At 40.3% G+C, this 16404-nt stretch overlaps 1 protein-coding gene across 1 annotated transcript in view; it reads left to right on the top strand.

Moving 5' to 3' along the window:
* The window catches only part of LOC125487684 (paladin-like), a 91995-nt gene extending 89725 nt beyond the window's left edge, over window positions 1-2270 (top strand). Inside the window, exon 12 of the mRNA XM_048619759.1 lies at window positions 2118-2270. Within this exon, the coding sequence (XP_048475716.1) occupies window positions 2118-2270 (153 nt within the window). The remainder of the gene's footprint in view (window positions 1-2117) is intronic.
* Window positions 2271-16404: the final 14134 nt, after the last annotated feature.

The raw sequence follows: 16404 nt of genomic DNA, 5'->3' as shown, positions 1-16404 counted from the left end.
GTCTAGGCCCGAAACGTCAGCCTCTCTGCTCCTATGATGCTGCTTGGCCTGCTGTGTTCATCCAGCCCTGCACCTTGTTGTCTCGGATTCTCCAGCATCTGCAGTTCCTACTATCTCTGATTGCATTTGTTATGCCCAGCTGAGGAGCAGTGTGTCAATTTAATACCTCGCCAAAATGCAGCATCCACAACAATGTAGCACTCCGAGTTCTGGAGTGGCATCTAGTCACACCATTGTCAAACTCAGAAGGGAACATGAAACTATGGTTTTGTGTTAAAATGGAGGAGGAGATCTTTTTGGATGTGATAATCAAGACATTATAGAGATCACTAAAAATGCATGCTCTGAATCTTTAAGAAATCTGGTCTGATTACTTTCTTGGCAGAAAACAAATCTGTTCAACACTGCTCATTTATGATCAAGCCTGATTTCAGACAGTCTGCTTTCAGCAAAATTTACCCTGGCAACTAGTGAAAGAGAGGCTGGGTGGGTTTTCACTGCTAAAGTAAAGAAACATATTTTGCCGTCTAATTTTTCCTGGGTTTAGACAACTATTTCAGTCGCAGTTTATTTGCTCTGCTGTATATCACTTTCATCTGTGACAAAGGACACTTATGTACAGAGCAGCAGTCCTCCTAGAAACATCAAGCAATGGGAACTCAATTCATACTTTCAGGGCCTCTTTGGTATTAAGTATTGGTCTTGTACAAACTTCGAAGACCAGCTCGAAATGTCATTGTAGCTAAAAAAGGATTAGTGTCCATGATTTGCACATATGGAAATATGTTTCATTTCATTCTTTGTTTTTTAGCTTTGAATATTTTCCCAGACTAGTAATGGAATACAGTAGTTCAGTGAACTCAGAAAACCTGTCATATTTTTTGTGTCTCTGGGTTGTCAGTTGGTATTTACATAATGTCAGGACCGTTTGCAAAAAAAAACTCTAAAAATATCATTGCAAGTTGGAGTTCATTATTTTTTGAAATGGAAAGCATTGTGTAAATTTCATCGTTTGTGAAAACCACTGATACTTCACGTTTAATTGATATGTGCAGTCCTAATATGTGAAATCAGAACCACACTTGTATCAGAGTCAGAAGCCAGTTCCCTAGAGACAGGATACACTGTGTTAAATTGACCTACATCCAACTTTTATGTATGGATGTAGAAATAAATTAAACATATAGGGGAGACATCAGAGGTAGGTTGTTTATCAGAGAGTGGTAGGGGCGTGGAATGCATTGCCGGAGAGAGTAGTGGAGTCGGCCTCATTAGGGGCATTTAAGCGGCTATTAGATAGGCATATGGATGATAGTATAAGGTAGGGGTGGAAGTTCAACAGACCTTAGGTTTAGGGTAAAAGTTCGGCACAACATTGTGGGCCGAAGGGCTTGTACTGTGCTGTACTGTTCTATGTTCTATGTTCTATTAATTTAAACTATATTCCATGAAATTAATCAGAAAACTGGTTTTCCCCAGAAAGTGGTGCAAACATTTTGGAGGTGCCTTCAGGAAGTGAGGGGACCCTATCTCTGAAACAAAAACAGAAATTGTTGGATACACTCAGCATCTGTGGAGAGAGTGCAGAGTTAATATTTCGAATTCAGTGACCCTTCTCCAGAACTCTGGACTCGAATCGTTAACTCTGCTTTCTCTCCACAGATGCTTCTAGCTGTGCGGAGCTTCTCCAGCAACTTCTGCTTTTGTTTCAGATTTCCAGCATCCACAGTTCTTTGTTTTATTTTAGCCTTGCCTAAAACTTCTCTTTCCACATAGTCAACCCCAGAGCCACAGCACAGGCCAATGACTCAATTGAGGTCACTAGTGGGGAATCACTTCAAAGATTTAAGGGTGTTCCTTTAAGAGTGCAGTGTTGCTGAGGCCCTGTCCTGTCCTGTCCGGTCCTGTCCTGTCCTGTCCTGTCCTGTCCTGTCCTGTCCAGTCCTGTCCAGTCCTGTCCTACTGGTGAGCTCCCACTTGTTGAACAAAGACATTGGCTGCAGTTCACTGTCATTGTTAAGCAGCACCCTCCCAAGAACATGGACTGGAGCCTAGGGAGCAGAATCAGACAGAATCGAATCCAGTCCTCTGTAATTCCCTTGTCTATTTTGTTACAGGTGGCTGCTCCAGCAGGAGTCTTTGAAATCTTGGACAAGTTGGCATTTCCAGAGTTTGAGGATCCAGAATCTACCTCCATGTGCAGGATGCGTTACAGGTGGCAACAACAGCGAGGTTACAAGGTTCCTTCCTTTGGGCAAATGATTGGATAACTTGGACTCAAGAAAAGTTAGCCTTTTTTTAAAATTTAAAATCATTCAAATATCTGAACCTTTCCACTTTCATTTCAAAAAACTATTGTGTTAAATACTAGTGGTATGGCAAGAATGAGTGCAGTTGTTAATTCAGGTTAGTGAAGTGAGCATTTTCAAAGGTTGTGGCTTTGGGGTTTCCTTTACATTTGAGCCTAGATGCACCCACCCCATGACTCTTAGCTTACTTTCTTAATCCAGCCCTGTTGCAGTCAGGGGGTTGCTCATGGTTAGTCAGGCACTTTAGTTGTATGAGAATCTGGGGATCTGTGTCCTTGCGGTTCAGGAGTCAGTCTTGAAGGTCAAATGTAAGCAGTCTGGGGCCCACGGGTAACTCAATTGAGGTTCTGTTGAGACATCTGTCAGTGAGTTGTGCAGTGGTCACCTGGGGCTGCTCTGCCAAGTCAGTCTGGGAGAGGGAAGTGGTAGGTGAGGGAGACACTTCAGTCCTCAGGGCTTGGGACTTATCAGGGGGTAGTCCACGGACTCCTAGAGATTACTAGGGATGGACTTCGTTGTACTGGGACACTGAGGAAAAGGCGACTATCATGTGGGGAAATTATAGATAGTAGAGTCAGAACTCATAGAAAATAGGAGGGAACTGGAAACTCTGGAAGGGGTGGGAAGGAATGGTTTCAACAGGCCATCATAACTCTGATTTCTACATGGGGAGGGCCTATGGCAAAGAAAGGCATAGGAATTTCCAACAGCATGAGCTCTTCAGGTGAGATGGAGACATTATTAGTCATGCAAATGACCTCAGTGGAAATGGGAGAAGGTGAAAGTTCATACAGCTGCAAGGACAGCAACACCAAGAAGAGCAGAAAGCATGGAGGATATTTGTATGTCACATATGGAGCCTGCAAGTCATTCACACTGAGACAAACCTTGCCATGTCAGATTGAACATCATCTATGTAATAACTACACAAAATGGTGGGCACCACATACAAAATGGCTAGAGGCGGTTACATTTTTTTCTTTAGGGCTGGAGTAGAATTCTTTGAATTGGAAGTACTCGTAAGGACAATTGCAGTAATTATCCTTCACTGATTCTATTAATGCCACCATCTGGCTCCAGTTTTCACTTCATCAATAGGTCATTAATTGACCATGAATATACATTAAAAATTATTGCTTCAGCAATCATGACCATTAAATTTTCCTCACTATTCACCTCCTTGTCATGCTAACTATACGACTGTAATGAGAACCAAGCAGAATCTAAAGTTCTGATTTCACAACCATAGCAAGCATTGGAAGATGTTGCAGCTGTCTGTTCACAGACTGGACGAGAAATGTGCAAGGATGTGGTTTGTGATGTTGAGGGTATTCGTTCCTTTGGGGCAGACGGGGCTATAATGGTGGCTTACTGACAGAATTCTACTCCTGCAATATAGCATGAAAACTTTATTTGTGCATCATATAATTGGGTAAGGTGACATGCATCACAGCTCCTAATGGAGGCACAACAATCACATCCTTGGGAAGATTCTGTGCCACATTGTGAACATGAGGCTTCTTTGTGATAGATGTGCAGGCTTAGGGTATTCCCTTCTGTGTCTTCTCCTACATTCCCCACAGATTATTTGCTGATGGATCCCACATGAAGACTGCTGTTGCTGGAGCCATTCCGCCCTTTGGTGCAATTCTGAATGTAGAAGGAGAGAGCAATTATAACTTTATCAGCAAGTCCAGATAGAGCAGTAACTGCAACCCCCCATCCCCTCACCCCAACGGCTGGCAACCAGCCTCCAAAGGGATAAACAGCAGGCGAAGATACCTTGTTGGGAGAGAGAGAGAGCAAGAGTGAGAGAGATGAGAACCTGCACCTACAGGCATCACTGTGGTATCGCCAAGGAGTGAGTAGGAAGCGCAAAGGGCCTGTAAGGGTTAGTTATTTGGAGGATTAGATGGGCGAATGCTATTGAGTGGACACAATGCATGCAATAATGAAAGATGTATTCCATCAGATTTAGTTTGTAGTGTTAGTGTGAGGTAACACAGAGAACATGGTCACACATACCCTTGTGGAACACAAAAGATCATTGAACATCTTCCTGAGATAGCAAGAACTGAGGATGCTGGAGTCAGAGACAACACAGTGTGGAGCTGGAGGAACACAGCAGGCCAGGCAGCATCAGAAGAGCAGGAAAGTTGACATTTCTGGTCGGGACCCTTCTTCAGAAATGGGGGAGGAGGAAGGGAGCTGGGAAATAAATAGAGAGAGGAGGGGTGGTGCTGGGGAAGGCAGGTGGGCTGGTGATATGTGAGTGCAGGTCAGGAGTGGTAGGGATTGGCCAGTGGGATAGGTGGGGTGGATAGGTGGGAGAGAAGATGGACAGGTTATATCAGGTGAAGGAAGTAGGGATGAGAGAGAGGGTTGGACATGAGAAGAGGCGGGGGTGGGAAGATTTTAAACCTGGTGAATTCCATGTTTAGGCCATTGGGCTATAGGCTCCTGAGTTGGAATAGGAGGTGCTGCTCCTCCAGTTTACCTGCTTTATTTGGGGCACAGCACCAATCCAGTCTGCAACCTGTGACCAGATTGAACTGCTTTAGTTTGGTAACATCCTGTATGGGCTGGTGAAAGGACTGCCCTGTCTTCCACCCAGCCTATCCACCACATCTCTAGGCCTCTGTCTGTCAAGCAAAGGGTGACCGTTCCTTTCATCTGGGCTATGTGCTCAGTTTTAACAGTCAAGCCCCACAGGGTGAGGGGCAGTTCCTGCCTTACCGTGTCTTGGGCAGTATATTGAGATCTACATGTGGTGCCAGCCATGTGAAACATGGAAGGTCCTGGCAGTGGCAAATACTTCTGCTTTTTCAGACACTTAATTCTCAGAGAAACATGCCAAGATCCTGAGTGTGTAATTATTGAGGTGAAAAACAGAAGATTGAATTGAAAAAGTCATTTCACACCATGGTGGACCGGGCATCATGAATCTCACTCAACAAAACACCAACTGAAACGTCCATCCAGTAATTCACAAGCTGATATACTGTGATAAAATTGCACCTGTTTTCCTGAAGAACATGTATTGTTTTGCAAATAACGTTCAGTCAAATGTTTTTTCTACACTTAACAGTCAGTAGTAGCATTTGTATTTTTGCTTTTGTGATTTAACATTTTCTTAAGTCATTACTTTGTAAGCACCACTTTTTGTCTCTCAGAAATATGGACAATTTGACTAGTTAGCAACACTAGGAGGAGTGTGAGCTTGTTCTGTGTAAAGTGACCTAGGTTAATGCACTCTGAATTTTTCAATGTAGAAACCTGCTTCACATTAGGACTAAGGTCCATGTACTTTAAACTTAATATTGTATAACAAAACACAAGCACGTGTAATGTATGAAAAAAAAACTCAATGTGTTTAGCCGTTAGGTGGTTTAGTTGTGGAAATTTTAAAATCAGTACAAGTCAATATTAGTTTGAAATGATGCCCAAGTTTAACCCCATGATATTTTTGTGCATTGCTTTCAAGTGAACTGTAGCATTGTATCAAGCAGTGTGTTGTTTCCTGCTTCTACCTCAGTTAGAGGTTATCAAGTTGTATCTTGTCAGGATTACCTGAAGCTAAATGTGAAGTATTCTGGATCCCTTCGACCTGTGGACAGGTTTATAATTGTGAGCCCATTAAGGAGTCAGATAAGGAAAGAGCATGAATGTAAAAGATTCCATTCAAAGAAGGTCAGAGTGTTCTGACTTGACAAGCATTTATCCTTCAAGCTCCAAACCTAAAACCATACCATGACTATTTGCGTGATGATGTGTGAAAATATGTTGCTGCATTTTCCATATCACAATAAAAACTTAATGTTTAAAATAAAAACTTCATTGCTCTTGAAATCCTGAGGTTGAGGTACCTGCTACATTGTTTCATGTCCTACTTTCTTTAACGTATGGTTGAGGTAAATCTAGTCACACGCTACTGTCAAATACACAACCCACTGTCTTATCATGTAAAATTCTTTTTATACGTGCATGAAAACATAAACTTCATTTGTTATATTTGGAGGATCTGCCCCATTATTTGTGTTCCTTTGTTGTGTTATCAAACATGAGAAGGGTATATTCTAGCCTATGGATATTTATTTATTTCTCAAGTGCAATAAAATGATTCATGGTATTGTACTATATCCATGGCATATGCCTCATGTTTCTGGAAGTAGATCTAAAGTTAAATGTCAAGTGATAGCTGTTCCTATCCTGTACCTTCCTGAAATAGCATAATGGAATTCTGGCTCTGGTGTATGCTGGATTGCACTGTCAAATTTGTCAATAGCTTATCTTATTGATGCAGAATTTTCTGGTGCTTAAAATAATAGAGTCAACGTTACATTTAATTAATGCTGGGGGGAATTTGAAGTGAGTGTCAATCAAACTCAGGCATCTTCTAAAATTCACTTTATATGGGCTTCCAGTAAGCACATTTAACCTTCTGCACAATTTTTCCTTGATTTATGAAGATAAATCATAGAATCCCTACAGTGTGGAAGCAGGCGATTCGGCCCATCGAATCCACACTGACCCTCCGAAGGGCATCCCAGTCAGACACACTTCCCCTAACTTATCCCTGTAACCCTGCATTTCCCATGGCTAATCCACCCAGCCTGCACATCCCCAGACATTATGGGCAATTTAGCATGGCCAATCTACCTAACCTGCACATCTCTGGACTGTGGGAGGAAACCGGAGCATCCGGAGGAAACCCAGCAGACACAGGGAGAATGTACAAATTCCACACAGACAGTCACTCAAGAAAAGGAATTTTCAAAACACTGAAGCAGTGTAGCATCTTTGGTATGTATATGCAGAGTGGGTCAGGAATGGACAGTGAGAGTAACAGAGGTAGTAGGGTGATAGTGACAAAGGTGAGATCAGGAAAAATTAGAAATATGTCAAAGCTACAAAGCAATAATTTGGAATACATGAAGCATTCACAACAACATAAATTAATTAACATCACAACTTGAAATTAATAGATCTTATCCAGCAGCCATTCCAGGTAATGGTTACAAAATATTCAAGACTGGGAACTAAGTATCCCTGTGCTTAACCGTTAGAAAAGGTATGCAAAATGACAATGGGGAAGGGATAGCCCTGATAGTAATGGATGTAGACAGATTAAAGACAGTAAAGAGAGAAGGACCTTGGCTTAGAAAATCAAGAAATTTAATCAGTTGGATTGGAGATAAGAAATAACAAGAAGACATTGGTGTGTTGTTGAAAAGCTGTCTAATTGTAGTTCTAGTGTAGGACAGAGTATATGTCTGAAAATTAGAGCTAAACTGGTATGTATAATGCAATTATCGTGAAAGACATCAAACTGCATTTAGACCGGCCAGAACAGATTCAAAATTATAGTGTGGAGGATGAGTTCCTGGAACACATGCTAGATCAGTGCACTGATGAACCATTTCAGGAATAGGTTATTTTGGATCTAGTGCTTTTTGAAGAGAAAGGGTTAATAAACAGCCTGGTAGTAAGGAGATTATTGAAAAGATTGATCATAATATGAAGGAATCCTATAATGAGTATTAAAGCAAACAGTTTAAACCATAATTATGGGGCTCAGTTTCAAGGAAGTCTCTCATTTGAGACAGAAATGATGAGGAATTTCTGCTCCCGGACAAAAGTAATCCAATGAAGTCTGTTGGGAGCAGTTAAAGGTAATATTAATCAAAGAATGAGGCTTGCAATATTGCCTGAGGAATAGAGAAAATGCAATGTTAGAGCAAAGAATTAATAAGTAGAGAGGAATGCAAATATGACATGAGGCCAATTAGAGACACACAATAAAGTATTCAAATAAGAAGAGACTAATAAATGTAAATATGGACCCATTGGAGGCAGAAGCAGGTGAAAACATAATGGAATGAAATGAAATGAAATGGCTAATAAATTAACCAAATGTTTAGGTAAAGATGTCCACTAAATCAAGACAACTTGGCAGCCCCAAATAATGGAAGGCAAGACCTGATTCTGGGATTATTGCATCCATATCTGGCTATTTTCAATGGGACATGAGCAGGATGTAGATAGCCCTACAGATTGCATTACCACTATTGCTAGGTCCATTTCAGGATTGGGCTGATTAAACTAACTCTTAAATCCTAGAGGATTTGGATCACTTCAATAAGAAAACTGGACTAAGAAGAGGACACCCAGATCCCTCTGCAATGAGAACATGAGAGCATAAGAAATAGGAGCAGGAGTAGTCCATCTGGCCTGAGGAGCCTGCTCCACCATTCAATAAAATCATGACTTATTTTATTCATGGATTCAATTCCACTTACCCACTGGCTTACCTTAATTCCTTTACTGTTCAAAAATCTATCTTTGCTTTAAAAACATTCAACAGGGTAGCCTCAACTGCTTCACTGGACAGAGAATTCCACAAATTCACACCCTTTGGGCGAAGAAGCTCCCATTCAACTCAGTCGTAAATCTGATTCCCCTTAATTTAAGGCTATGACCCTTAGTTCTACTTTCACCCACCAATGGGAACAACCTCTCTGCTTCTATCTTATCTATTTCCTTCATAATTTTGTGTTTTTACAAGATCCCCCCTCATTCTTCTAAATTCCTGTGAGTACAGTCCAAGTCTACTTAATCCCTCCTCATAAAGCAACCTTTTCAATTCTGGAATCAACCTTGTGAACTTCCTCTACACCACCTTTCTCAAGTAAGAAGATCAAAACTGTACACAGTACTCTAGTATGGTCTCACCAGCACACTATACAGCTGCAGCATGATTTCCCTATTTTTAAGTTCCATCAGTCTGGCAACGAAAGACTTTATTCCATTTGCTTCTTAATTACCGACACTCTGAATTTTCTCTCCATTTGGAAAATAAATTACCTTTCAATTCTTCCAACCAAAAATGGTAGCTTTACACTTATTCATGTCAAAATCCATCAACCAAATTTTGGTCCATTCATTAAACCTATCCGCATTGGTTTGTCAATATTTTATTTCAAATTACTTTTCAACCTATTTTAGTGTCACCTGCAAATTGGGCTGCAATACTTCCTATATAGTTGGGGCCCGAGGACTGAACCCTGTGGTACTCCACAAATTACACCTTACCGACCAGAAAAAGACCCATTTGTCCTGACTCTCCTGCTTCTGTTGGTTAGCCAATCCTCCATCCAAGCTCAGAAATTATCCCCATATGATCTTAATAATAATAAATTCAATAATATAAACAAAGACTGTGGGGCTTGGAAAGTAGATAGACAACATGTCAGAAAGCAGTGAATGAAAATGTTAAATGATTTGGTAAACTGTAGAGTCTGAAGACATGGCCAGTAACTTGCATTGCTATTTACACCTAATTTTATGAAAAGGCCAAGCAGTTGCTGTTCAGATTTAGCCTCTTTCTTTGAGTTACTTTCTGTGTTTGAAAAGTCACTGGTTTTGATGACCTAATGGTGTTATCACTGGCCTATTAATCCAGAGACCTAGGCAATGTTCTGGGAACCCAGTTTACCAAAATGGTTCATTAATATTCTTTAGGGAGATCATATATGTGACTCCAGGCCCACAGTAATGTGTTTGATTCTTGACTCTGGGCAGTAAGGATGAGCAACAAATTCTGATCTAACCAGTGATGCCCACATTCCATGAATGAATAAAAAAAGTATGAGAGCCAAGATGTCTAAATTAAGAGACATTGTTCAGGACCCTGGATAGTGGTATTAGTAATCTTGCTGCTACCTTAATGACATTGACCCTGATAACAAATATAGAGAGGTAATGGTATTGTGCTGTTGTCCCTTGACTAGGAATTTAGAGGACCCAGGTAACTCTGGGACTGGGTTTGAATCCCATCACCACAGATGTTGGAAGTTGAATCTAAAGAAAAAATCTGGAATGAAAAGTCTAATGAAGACCATTGTTGATTGGTGTTGAAATGCACTTGGTTCAACTTATGAAGAACATTTGCTGTTTTTAGCTGTCCTGGTTTACATGTAATTCCAGATCCACAGCAATGTGGTTGACTCTGAAAGCACTTAAATCACATCCCGTGAATTAATATTTTAAAATCATTGAACATAGACAACACTCTTGGAAAAAATGTTTGGAGGCAGTCTAGATAAGTTTATTTTATTATAACGAGCATTTAGACAGGTCAGTTACCCCAACAACAACAATAGACACAAAATGACATATTAATGCTTTACAATATAATTACAAAGATGGGTAACTAAGTAAGAAGGAGGGAGGGAGGAAAGGGAACTGGTGATTGTAGAAGCACAATTAAAAAGAGGTCACAGGAAGCATTCTAAAATCAAGCAGGAATATAACAAGGAGGATATATAAAGATTGTTTCAAAGGTTGATACATTGTGGGTGAATGTATTGCTGCCAATAGTTGGTATGGAGATTGTAAGAGATAGTCAATGGGTATACATAAAGACAAGAGCAAAGATCTTTAAATCCATTTATTCCAGCAGAGAGGCAATAAAACTGGGTGAGGTGGGGAGTTGCGACCCGGAAGACCTTTATGTGGTCAGTTAAGAGTCTTAAATATTCAGGATATGTTGTATTATAGGGAGCTGAAAAGTAGAAAGGGGCGTTAGGTGCAGTGAATACTCAGCAAAAAGTACACAGGATGTTTCATGTATCAGGATGACAAAGGCAAATGACAAAGGTTGTAGCATAGGAGCAAATTACTGCAAATGCTGGAATCTGTACTGAGAACAACAAATGCTGGAGATCACAGTGGGTCAGGCAGCATCCATAGAGAGAGAGCAAGCTAATGTTTTGAGTCTAGATGACTCTTCATATGAGCTCTTTCTCCATGAATGACATCTGACTTGCTGCAAACTCCAGCATTTGTTGTTTTCAGCAAAAGTATTGTCATATCTTCCTACATATATGGCAGATCTATCAATGGCGGTTCTTGACCATTTATTAGGAAACAATAAGCTGTTTCTGATTGAGATGTGCCAGCTTTTGGAAATGAGAGAAATGAAAAAAAAGTCTACTTATATCAGGATTAGAATGCAGTCAGAGAATGCCTTAAACTATTGACTGGGGCATGCAATGAGAGAAGTAGCACCAGTTATAAACATTGCTTCCATTGAGCTATAAGGAATGAAGTCATAGAGTCGAACAGTCATGGAGATGTACAGCAATAAAACGGACACTTCAGTTCAACTCGTCCATACCGACTAGATAACCTAGATAAACCTAATCCCATTTGCCAGCATTTGGCCCATATCCCTCTAAACCCTTCCTATTCATGAACCCATCCAGATGCTTTTTAAATGTTTTAATTGTACCAGCCTCCACCACTTCCTCTGGCAGCTCATTCCATACACGTATCACCTTCTGCATGAAAAAGTTGCCCCTTAGGTCCCTTTTAAGTCTTTCCCCTCTCACCTTAAACCTATGCCCTCTAATTTTGGACTCCCCTACCCGGGGGAAGGGCGATTAACCCTTTCCATGCCCCTCATGATTTTATAAACCTTTATAACATCACCCCTCAGCCTCTGATGCTCCAGGGAAAATTGCCCCAGACTATTCAGCCTCTCCCTATAGCTCAAATACTCCAACCCTGGCAACATCCTTGTAAATTTTTTCTGCACCCTTTCCAGTTTCACAACATTGTTCCTATAGCAGAGAGATCAGCATTGAATGCAATATTTCAAAAGTGACCTAACCAATGTCCTTTACAGCTGCAACATGACCTCCCAACTCCTATACTTAATGCACTGACCGATAAAGGAAAGCATTCCAAGCGCGTTCTTCACTACCCTGTAAACCTGTGGCTCCACTTTCAAAGAACTATGAACCTGCACTCTAAGGTCTCTTCGTTCGGCAACAGTCCCTAGGAACTTAGCATTAAGTGAATAAGTTTAGTTGTGGGTTGCAACAGAGGGATGATCAATTCGAGATAACTGGGTTTTTTTGTGTGGCCAAGGACATTGAAGATGAAAGTGAGGGTGTGATTGAGCAAATCAATATCTGCAAGAGTATCATGGAAAGAAATGACCGAGGAAAGACTCAACAGCTTAGTGTTTGAATATTCTTTTGTGAGATGTGCGCATCACTGGCAAGGCCAACATTTGATGTCCATCCCTAATTACACAGGGGACCTGAAATCATTTTTTCATCAATTAACAAAGTTCAAGATCCAGGTACTTATTAAGACAATAAACCCACCAGATTCCATTGTTTTGAACAACATAAAAGTTACTATACAGTCTGAAGAGTAAAACAATCTACTATATTATACATATAACTTATACTCTAACATCTAGAATTAACACAAGATGAACATGAGCTAACTGTAGTTGAACAGTACACAGAGAACATTATTTAGCAATGGCAGTCATGGCAGATTCAATTGCTTTCTCAGCAATCCACTAGTCACTGGGAAACCACTGATCAGCAAGTGTCAAAAACATTGCTGCCTCTGTAAGGGATTCCAATTTGTCACTTTTGAAGATCTAGCTTATGAATTCCCTCACAAGACAATTTATCAACAAAAACATCAACAACTGCTTATGTCCTTGTAGTTCAATCTCTTCCCATGACATTGTGTTGCACTGGATCTTCAAGGTGACTTCTCACAGGCACATTTCCAGATCTTTTGAAGACTGCTAGCTTCACTAAACTTTCAGGCTCCTGGGTTTCTCCATGTTCTAATATCTCTCAGTTGCATCAAGCAAATACTGCTTCTGGGCTTCTCTTAATACCACTTGTAGCTACACTGAACAATCAACAGCTCCCAGTGCTTCTTCTGAGCCTTAATATTCCACAACAGAAAGTTAGAGACATCTCACCACATTCTCAGCAACTCTGAACATCTTCTGAGCCTGGACATTGATAAAAGTACCTCTGCTACCTGGAACCTCTTTCCCTGCTCCTGAGGGACTATAGCCCAAAATAGTAACTTACCACTTTGACTGCTTTAACTATCATGGTGTCATCTTCTCTGATTCTCTCTCACTTAATAAAATTGGCTTTGACTCTTGAACTGTTCTGGATGACCTATTAAAACTCTCCAAGGGAGTCCCTGTCATGTTATAAGGGAGGAACAAATGTTTCAGGCATTGGAACACATCGTGCTTAAATGTTATAATCTCAGCAGGCTGCCAGCCTACACAGCACAAAGGGAAACAAAAAGATGGATTTTATCACAAGGGCACAGACCAACTGAGAAGGAAGAACAAAGAGATGAAGAAGAGTGAGGAAAGGAGAAAAAAGAGACAAGAAAAGAAATGCGCTATCTTACTGGTTGAGCACTCTAATTGACTCATTTGACTGCAACATTCATGAATGCAAAGTCAAATCCCCATCCACTGCAACTCAATGTCTTGCTAGTCTTCTGTTACTGATCATCAGTGCATCCCCCAGACACAATGCTAATGTAAAAGCCATCACAAAAGAAACATTCGGAGCCAAATTTGTAAACCATATTGACGTGTTACACCAAATAATTCAACCATTCATCCTCATAAATTCTTTTGATGTCCAAATTCTGTGTGCGTTGTCCTGCCCTATTCTTGTAATGGTGTTATCGCTGCTGCTTGGCTAGTGCAAGGCTGATAACTTTCACTGCCGGAGACTGCAGATAGCCTTGAAAGATGACACTAAGTGCATTGGTGGAGGGGCAGATGCTGTAGAAAGGATGCTGAATCTTGAGAGAGGATGGAAGGTTTGTGCTCCATGCCCTCACTTTCACTCTCTGCTGCAGTCATCACCACGGTGATTTTAGCAATATGTTGGAGTATAGATTGCTGGATTGTTTGACATCCTCTAAATCTCTTTGATCAGCTCTATCCAAAGATGTGATGACAACAGTGTTAACATTGATGGAAGCAAGCGTAACTCACAAGAGAACAGTGTGAATTCGTGTGGAAGAAAAAGTGACTTATTTATGGGTTTTCACTGCTGTACCCAAACAATTAGGTGTCTGTGCTTGTGCTATAGAGCAAGCTGAGACATTGGCCATCAGACACTGCATCATGTACGGGACTATGGGAACATAGAAACAGGAGCAGGCCATCTAACTAACCACACAAGCCTGTTTTGCTAATTAATAAAATCATGACTGATCAGCTTTAACTTCATATGCCCATTTTTCTTCATATCCTTAGATATCTTTGTTTTCAGAATGCAACAATCTCAATTTTAAAGATAACAATTGATCCAGTATCAGTTACTATTTGTGCAGAAATGTCCACAATCTTTTCTGTGAAGAAGCATTTCCTTACATCACTTTTTAAATGTCTAGCTCTAATTTCGTGATTTATCCCTAGTCCTTGAATTAATATCAAGAAGCAACAGATTTTTCCAATGTACCCTATCTGTTCCCTTTAATATTTCGAAAACATGAACTTCAACATTAGCAACAGCGGCTTTACAAATGCGTTCTGAAAATCCATATAAATAACCTCCATAGATACTTCCTTATGCGCTACTTTGGTTATGTCCTAAAACAAATCTTATTACTCAAATATTGCCTACTATTTAGAAATTTGTGCTGTTTTTCCCTGATAAAATGCAAGTTTACAAGTATACAGTCACTCTATCATTAGTTATGGATACTAGGAATTTCCTGATGACTGATGTTAGGCTTACTGGTCTATTACTTCTTGGTCTCCCTTTCACCTTGCTTAAATGGTGGAGTGGCATGCACCATTTTCCAATCTAAAGAATCGTTCACAAATCGAAAAAGGTTTAGAAGATTATGGATGGGGCATCAGTACAATTCTCACAATTAACACCTCCATGAATGTATTTATCCTCAACTATTCCCTTGTGGCAGTGAATTCCACAGTCTAACCATTCTCTGAATAAGGTACTTTCTCCTTAGTTCCTCATTGACAATTTGTCAGTTGAATAACACATATATAATTTGTTGTCCCTTTTTACTTGTTATCTCCTAAAACCTTACTTTGTTTAATTAAATACCTTTTAAAATAACGGGAGGTGAATGAAGACTTAACCGAGATGTTAGCTATTGTTTAAATCAAACATTAAAGAAAGAGCTGTATTTTTAAAAAAAATTCACTCTCATGATGTAGGCATCACTGGCCGGGCCAGCAATTTTCGCCTGTCCCTAGTTGATCTCGAGAAACCACTGCAGTCCATTTAGTGTAGGTAGATCCACAATGTCACGATGGAGAGAGTTCCAAGATTTTGAATCAACAACTCTGGAAGGAATGATGTATTTTCAAGTCAGGAAGGTGAGTATCTTGGAGGGGAACTTGCAGGTGGTGGTGTATTTTCTGCCCTTGTCCTGGATGGTGGTGGTTGTTGACGAGATCAAATCTCTTTCACACATTCAAGCACTTCAAGCAACGCACGAGTCAATGCAAGTCCATAAGTACAGTGCCTATTGCACTATCTCTACCAGTGCATCTATGTAACCACAGTGCCATTAGTATTGTGATATAAAATCAACTCCAGCAGTACTGTGGTGTTATTGAATAGCATCCACAACAGTTAGATACAAGTTCTTTCTTTCCTGGAAAGGATGACCTGTTCTAATACTGCATTCCACCTCGAGACTGTACTGGACTACATCAACTACCCAGCACCATTATTTCCACACAGCTGCAGAGCTGCTGACACCTTGGGCTCACCCGTGTTATTTAAATAGCCATCACAAACTCATAAATGTTTTACATTGAAGCCCTCCTTAGTCCCTGTTATGGTGGAGAAATGGGGTCTGGGGTATGCAACACCCCAGAACAATGAAGAATTATTCACTCAGGAGCTTCCTGAGCCTCTGTACATTTCTGGCATATTCTAATTTTATCTTAGGTTTCTGGCATTTTGTTTTTCTGTTTATATACCTGTAGCATCTCTGCAATAGAGTAAAAGTAAAGCAAGCGTCCCAATTGCTGCAAGGATTGTAAAGAAAGGTAAGAATATGCTACTGTAATTAATATGGCTTTTGTCAGATCATTTGACCACATCGAAGTAAATGCTAATCTGCTTTACTGCGGTCTAATTCACAATAGGAGATAAATATAAAGATAAAGACAACTTATAATACAATAAATATTGTTTGACTTCTAGATTCAACAAGGATTTCTATCAAAGTTTTTTTCTCTGATTGACTCACATTT

This window comes from Rhincodon typus, chromosome 3, assembly GCF_021869965.1.
Source record: "Rhincodon typus isolate 14 chromosome 3, sRhiTyp1.1, whole genome shotgun sequence".
Taxonomy (NCBI): domain Eukaryota; kingdom Metazoa; phylum Chordata; class Chondrichthyes; order Orectolobiformes; family Rhincodontidae; genus Rhincodon; species Rhincodon typus.
This window is presented reverse-complemented; position numbering and strand designations above follow the sequence as displayed.